General features: G+C 38.5%; 1 protein-coding gene across 1 annotated transcript in view; it reads left to right on the top strand.

The window, feature by feature from the left end:
* Positions 1 to 5,671, top strand: part of LOC110457085 (acetylcholine receptor subunit beta-type unc-29-like) — a 9,728-nt gene extending 4,057 nt beyond the window's left edge. Inside the window, exon 2 of the mRNA XM_021508185.1 lies at positions 3,314 to 5,671. Coding sequence (XP_021363860.1) covers positions 3,314 to 4,387 — 1,074 coding nt within the window. The 3' untranslated portion in view covers positions 4,388 to 5,671. The remainder of the gene's footprint in view (positions 1 to 3,313) is intronic.
* Positions 5,672 to 7,431: the final 1,760 nt, after the last annotated feature.

The following is a 7,431-nucleotide window of genomic DNA, read 5'->3' as shown; positions in this document are numbered from 1 at the left end:
AAACTTTCACTATCAAAATCCAAGATGGCTGCCTGTCGGCCATGTTGTTTATCCGATCAGTCTCAAAAGTTGCCCTGCACAGCTAAGGACCAAGGGGACCCTACATATAAAATTTGAGAAAAATCCCTCTGGTTCTTCTTGAGAAAAAGCGATAACAAACTTTCACTATCAAAATCCAAGATGGCTGCCTGTCGGCCATGTTGTTTATCCGATCAGTCTCAAAAGTTGTCCTGCACAGCTTAGGAGCAAGGGAAATCTACATATAAAATTTGAGAAAGATCCCTCTAGTACTTCTTGAGAAATAGCGATAACAAACTTTCACTATCAAAATCCAAGATGGCTGCCTGTCGGCCATGTTGTTTATCCGATCAGTCTCAAAAGTTGCCGTGCACAGCTAAGGACCAAGGGGAACCTACATATAAAATTATCACAACCGAGTTCGTAGGTCGACTCAAAGCAGTCTACAAATTATTATCCTAGGTTATAGGGCCTTTGCAACCATTTCTCAACTCCCTAGGGAGAATACAGTCGGTGCTGCCATTTCGGCGCTCACAGCTAGCAATCTACATTTCTAGCACTGCCCAACCACGTACTTATTTAAGTTGAGTAGACTGGAACAAACAGAGTAAAGAATCTTGCTCACAGATACTTTACTCATTGCCGTGCCGTGGCTAAAAACATTGAGACCGATATTTCCCTTCAAAGAAGACTTGGGCCTCGATTAAAACCGAATGTAGCCGCTTAATTTCTCTCGCTACCAACCCGCAGCTATATATTACTAGATCCGTATTCTGAATGAGCTGAAGAGTTTAGTTTGGTTTTATTTTGTTTAACGTCCTATTACCAGCTAAGGTCATTTAAGGGTGTGCCTCCATGTATGTTGTGTAAGCATGGATGCGTTTATGTGTGCTGGATACATGGTATGATGGTGTACTTGCCACTTGAAAGCGCGGATCTAATGTCGACTTTATAGTGATATCTCACTGAAATACCATGCCTCTACTCTGTATCTCACTAGTGACTAGACACTAAGTAGCGACATAAATGGATACACACTAAAACACAATCGGAACATCGGGACCCAACAATTTGTTACAGTTGGTTGTTAATTTAGGACCTATACTGATATGTAGAGTAAAATCAGACTCTGGATAAAAAGCAACTCTATTGGAGGGTGTCATTTTAACCTAGTCTTAAAGTTCAGTGAGATAGCATTTTAAAGTCGGCATCAGATCCGCGCTATCACAATTAGGCAAGCACTCCAACATAACCTGTCACCTGCATACACACACGCAAGCACGCATACACTACACACATGAAGGCACGTCCTTAAATGACCCTAGCTGTTAAACACAATTAAACCAAACCAATTATAGTTTTACCCAAAAAAATGGCACGGGTGGTATTTTGTCCGAGAGTTAGTTGATTTAAACCGCTTAAACGTTCAATGTTACTTGCTAAATATCAGGATAGGTCCAATCAACTCAAAAGGCTTTTGTGGGTCGGAAGCGCCAGGATAGACAGGTTTCTGAATTATATGATTAACAGCATGATCCTTGTACTTTTGGCCATCGAGATGGACACGGGAAATTTATTTCCTCCAATACGCATAGAATGATCTCCAACCAAACATGTGTTAATTGGTTTTATCTTAAGTTCTTCAACGGCAATTGTAATCACCGCATTCAAAAACGGTTTAAAAAATGTTTAAAACGGAAAAGAATTTGGCTCAGCAATTTTTTGGCTGAGAGGGTGCCAAAATATATATCTTATTAGCAACTAATATCATTTTAATCGGATCATCAACGTTATAATGAGATGAACATATGCGAAAACAAATCCGACATATGGTTACGTAAAGCCGAAAGATTAAAGAATGGTATTACGCTTCAAGTCTGCACAAACGTGCATCTATCTTGCGTAATGGGATTAATTATTGAAACATTTGCTCGAGCTCAACATTGAACCAGAATGTTAGTTAAATATGACTCATAAATAGAATAACAAATCTCAATGAGGTGATTGATTTACAGAAATAGGTAAATGGTAGACAAAACAAACGAGACAGAATTAGAATATATATAGAAAAGAGAAATGCAGAATAAAGATCTAACATACAAGTCACCTCATGTGAATGAGTGTAATGGGTAACAATATTTTGCAATCAGTATATAAAGTTATTATTTAGTTTAAGAATATGATATTACCGGCGATACAAAAATACGTATATAGGCATCCCAGACATCTGGTATGTGGATTGCATACCTTTATTTTTTTTGAAATCATTTTGGATGGTTGTTTTTGATAACATAGAAATTTCCTTTAGGCTGCTTTGCTTCCCGTGGCTGTTAGCCGCTGTAATATACGTTTATCTATAATTGGGAACACATCGCCTGCTTAACGCAGTTTACATCATTTGAGCGGTGCTGTATCTATGATGTTTCACTTAACGCTTGGATGCTGTTTGTGTTGACTCCAAAAATATAATTGAGGTGCAAGATGAATAACTGGATGCTATAACTGATATGCATGGTCCAAAACTGCCATGGGAGTGATTCTCCTTTGGTGTACTCAGAGCTTAGCGTCCTCGCAAATACCTCATGGACATGACTGTGGATCTATTGTCAATTTTTTAAGTGCAATGAAACAGCTGTATGATGCAGTGGAACTCACTTTTGGCATACTTTATCTATTACCGACTTTCAAATGTTCAATCACATATGTGTCTCCGGCACACGTACACCCATGCACGCTTTCACAACACACGTCCTCAAATGACTGTAGCTGTTAATAGGACGTTACTCAAAATAATAGCTATTATTAAATGCTTAACGGCCCATCAACACAGGATAGGTCATAAGGGCCAACAAATGGTCGGAAAAAACAATGCAAAATAAAAACATCAAACAAACTTAAAGGTTAAAAGACAAACGTCAATTTGAATATTGAAAGTGGCTATGATGACTCAAATTATATCAAAAACACCTTTCAGATAGCCTAAAATTGAAGAGATAGTTATGTTTTCGAAAAGACATTAAATTAAAGACATGTAATTTTATTAGAGAAATTTTCTCGAGTTGACTTGAAGTAAATAACAATGAGTAATGTATGAATGACCCATCCGGAGACGGGCAAGGACAACCTCGTCTCGGCGCCTCTATCTGTTATCTGTAGCTATAATGCCATTCACCGATTTCAGGGTTATTATAATGTAATTTGTTATCTACGCATTGATTCATCTATGAATTGAAATTTGGATTAAATATCAAAATAAAATAAAATAGAATAATTCTATTTTTGTTTTTCACTGTAGGTCAGTATCCAATTCAGCTTGGCCGCCTTCAATGACTTTGACGAAAACGCGGGTCGTTTTGCAGTTACCGGATTTCTTATCGTAGAATGGAGGGACGAACGAATAGCATGGGACCCTAACGACTTTGGTCAGATTTCCTCGATCTTGTTCCCTCAGAGCAGGGTGTGGATTCCAAACATTGTTGTGTGGAATACCTACGACAGGGTTCGTCCGTTCGGATTCGATACATTACCAGTGCGATATAACCATTCTGGAGATGCCCTGTGGGAACCAGGAAACCTGTTTCAGACAAGTTGTGATGCTCAGATTAAAAAATTTCCTTTCGACGAGCAAACATGCACGATAGATATTTTACCATATGGTTATATGGAAGATGAAATTAACATAACAGCTGCGGGATTTGATCTATCTGATTACAACAAAAACGGATTGTGGAATATAATCTCGACAGATATTTCAGGAGTTCAACGAAATTCAAGGGCCGAAAAGAAACTTATGATAGAGATAAAGTTTAACAGAAGATCCAGTTACCATGTCATCCATATTCTGGTACCGATGTTGGTAATGAGTATTTTAAATATTCTCATATTTATCATTCCAGTAGATGGAAGCAACCGAATAGACTATGCAGTGACAATGCTGTTGACGTTGTCAGTTTTCCTCACCGTGGTGACCGATACACTTCCGAGTGCGTCACTTCCGGACATTTCTTACCTTTCTGTACTGGTTCTGGTTCAAATGATGTCAAGTTCGTTGATGGTTGCGTGTGCAGTCGTTAGTCTTTGCCTAGGTTCACACAGCACGCTCTGCCTTCAAATAATGACTTCAGTTCTGAAACCTTTCATGTGCTTTGTAACCGTACCTGAAAGTGGAAAGCCTCAACTACCAAATCCGGACTCCAAATTAGAATCACCCGACAGTGGTAATGACAATGACTCTAACAGGAATGAACACTTGATGGAGACTCAGTTTAAGTCCATTTCAAAATTATTTGATTACCTTTGCATTTTCTTCTTTTTACTGGAAGTTATTATTGCCAATCTGGTTTTCTTTGTCGCAACCAACATACCCTGAGTTCAGTAGTTTAGACATGATAATACAAATAAAGTTACTATCGCTGGTGACTATCAAAGTCAGGATGTCAGGTTTGCTTCATACATTGCAAGGTATTCAGGTATTATATGGATATTCTGCTGCTTGATTCCTTAGTCCTTGAGTTACGTCGTAACCTTGATTGCCACAATTACGTCGTTTGGATGGTGGAAGGTTTCATAATATACATATTTTATTTGTATTAATTTTAAATCAACCAGCACTCCCCCAACTCATATTAAGGGGCTTAACTCCCTTCTACTCTTTTGTATAAATAGTGGTCTAAATAAATTTGGATGTCCACCCTTTTGGCCCCTGGTCTGCCTTTTAAGTCAATGCTTAACGGCCCCTCGACATAAGAAGGACTGTTTAGGCATAAAGCATCAAAAGGAACTCTTTTGTTTTACACACATCAAGAGATTCTTAAAAGTTAAAATTTGCAAAATGTGTATATCAAAATTGTACAAAACGTGTAAATGCTATGTACTTAATAATGGAGAATTTTACGAAGGGACTATCAGATGTTTTGCAAAGAAAAATGTATATCATGAACCTGTTTCAGATCAAACATGACAATGACATGTTCCACATTGAATACCGATTAGACCTAGAAGGACGAAGCAGCTGTATGGTGAAGTGTTATTCATCTTTGACATGCTGTATATATGAACAATTTGTATAGGTGCAATCACATGTTTGAGTCGTACGTTCCTCATTTTTGTATAGTAACATCATGTTGATTTTGAAGCTTCTAATGTCGTATATGAAATATATAAATGATATTTTCACTGATATTATAAAAATAAAACTATACAGATTTCCCACTCATTTACCCAACACCCGTCATGTGATCGCGTTGAAACGTGCATGTTTTACATTGCTTAGAACAGAATGAACCAACCACTCAAGAAGCAAGCATCATATCATGGACAGGTATCTATACCGTTATAAATATTAAACTGGTCCTTGATAATATAAATAATGATTCTTTTATATATTTCTGTAACGGTGTATGGATTGATAATTATATTCCAGATATGTTTTTATTTTTATTTTGGATTGTATTAGTTAGTTTACCGTAAGTGTTAAATCGATCTAATAAAACGCCGGCAAATAGGTACGTTTCTGGCTCTTTATATAATTGACAGTCTGTACAATTAATTATGGCCTCAGCTGTTACCGGGACATTAAAACCATAGTTTATGTTATCATTCTCTTTGCCAAATGAAGTGTCCCAGCCTTTCAATATTGCACATTGATTAAAAACCATGCTTACAAATATACTTGATCAGTGTAGCCTTAATTTTGTAACCACGATCTCTGTATTTCTTTCTATTTCTTAATACATTACTTGTCAACACCGCACTCTTGGCTTTAACGCTGAAAGTTCGTCCAGATGAGGGTTGGGTTTAAGTTTGATCCTATTAAGGCTAAGGTCATCTCAGGACGTGCCTCCATGTGTGTTGTGTAGGTCTGCATGTGTTTATGTGTGCCGGAGACGGGGTATGATGGTACATTTGCTTCCTTGTGATAGCGCGGATCTGCCACTCACTGGAATAGCATGTGGAAGGCACCCAACACAGCATTCCATCCGGCCACAATATACTGATAACGGGCGAAACCAGTTGTTGTTTTTACCCCAAATGCTCAATATCAAGCCGGGCATAACAACTACCACTTTAAAGGACTTCGGTATGTCCCGGCCTGGGGATGGACCACGTTGCCTTCAGGAAGGCAATTGGTTCCGTCCCCAGGCCGGGACATACTCAAGTCCTAAAACTGGTAGTTGTAATTTCTTGCCTAACGTTCAGCATTTAGGATAATGGCAACAACTGGTTCACCCGTTGTCAGTGTAATGTGGACGGGTGGAATACTATGCTAGGTGCGTTCGTTATTGTAGTTGTATTTCAGCACTATAAAATTGGTGTCAAATCCGCGCAAGGAGTCAATTACACAAACATACCCTGCCGTCAGTGCATCTAAACTCATGCATGCATACATAACACACATGGATGCACATCCTTAAATATCACCATTGTAAATATATACCCCCATTGTAAATATAACACCAAGCCAAACTTATCACGGAGTTTTATTTTAAAATGTTGTGTTATTGTGTCGTTAAGTCTTAAACAAACTAACAAACTAACAAACTGTATATCCCAAGGCATCCGTCTTCTCAGCTGCTCAGAAGATGTTTTGCCTTTTAAATTCGCGCTTTGGCAAGGAGACAAATACACCTGCATACTTCCAGCAGCATCAACGCTTTCATTGCACAAAGGGGTACATGCACGTCCTTAAATGACATGCAGGGTTGATGTGCAGAAGAACGGACATGTACTAGGGACACAAACAAATAAAACTCACAAAATAGCTTTCACTTTTATTTCAAAATCTTACAAAATTATGTCAACCTGATGGTTTTTTGAGTCGGCGTGTCCTTGACAATTAAATATTCCGCTACGGTTGCATGAATGTTAAAAGTTGTGCAAAGAACTCATTTTTTTCCTGATAGGATTGTTTGTGGCAACTCCATTCATTGGTTCAAACCGTTTTGAAAGTTTGATAGCATTTTAGCATATGTTCCATCATTATTGTCGCCATCGTCATCATTTTTTCTGCTTCGGCATACCAAAACGTTTTCCATACTTCTATTCATTTCCCATTTCCGGTAACGAGATTCCTGATTTTGGTTGCGTTGATATAGAAGGGACAACTCGTGGATGTGTTCGAACTACAAATACCACGCATATTTTCATCAGATGAGTAATACCGTAGTGTTTGGGGCACTTGTTTGTTTGTTTGTTTGATTTTGTTTAACGTCCTATTAACAGCTAATGTCATTTAAGGACAGCCTCCCCTGTGTATAAGATGCATGCGTGTAGTGTATGTGTGTGTATTTTGGGAGGCTGCGATATGTTCGTGTTTGTCTCCTTGTGATAGCGCGGAACTGATGCCGACTTTATAGTGCTACCTCACTGAGACATACTGCCGAAGAAACCCAGCAGGACGCCCCACCCGGTCAC

Source organism: Mizuhopecten yessoensis, unplaced genomic scaffold (genome assembly GCF_002113885.1).
Source record: "Mizuhopecten yessoensis strain PY_sf001 unplaced genomic scaffold, ASM211388v2 scaffold9023, whole genome shotgun sequence".
In the NCBI taxonomy this organism is placed as follows: Eukaryota; Metazoa; Mollusca; class Bivalvia; order Pectinida; family Pectinidae; genus Mizuhopecten; species Mizuhopecten yessoensis.
Note: the sequence above shows the minus strand (reverse complement) of the source record. Positions and strands in the feature narration are given on the sequence as shown.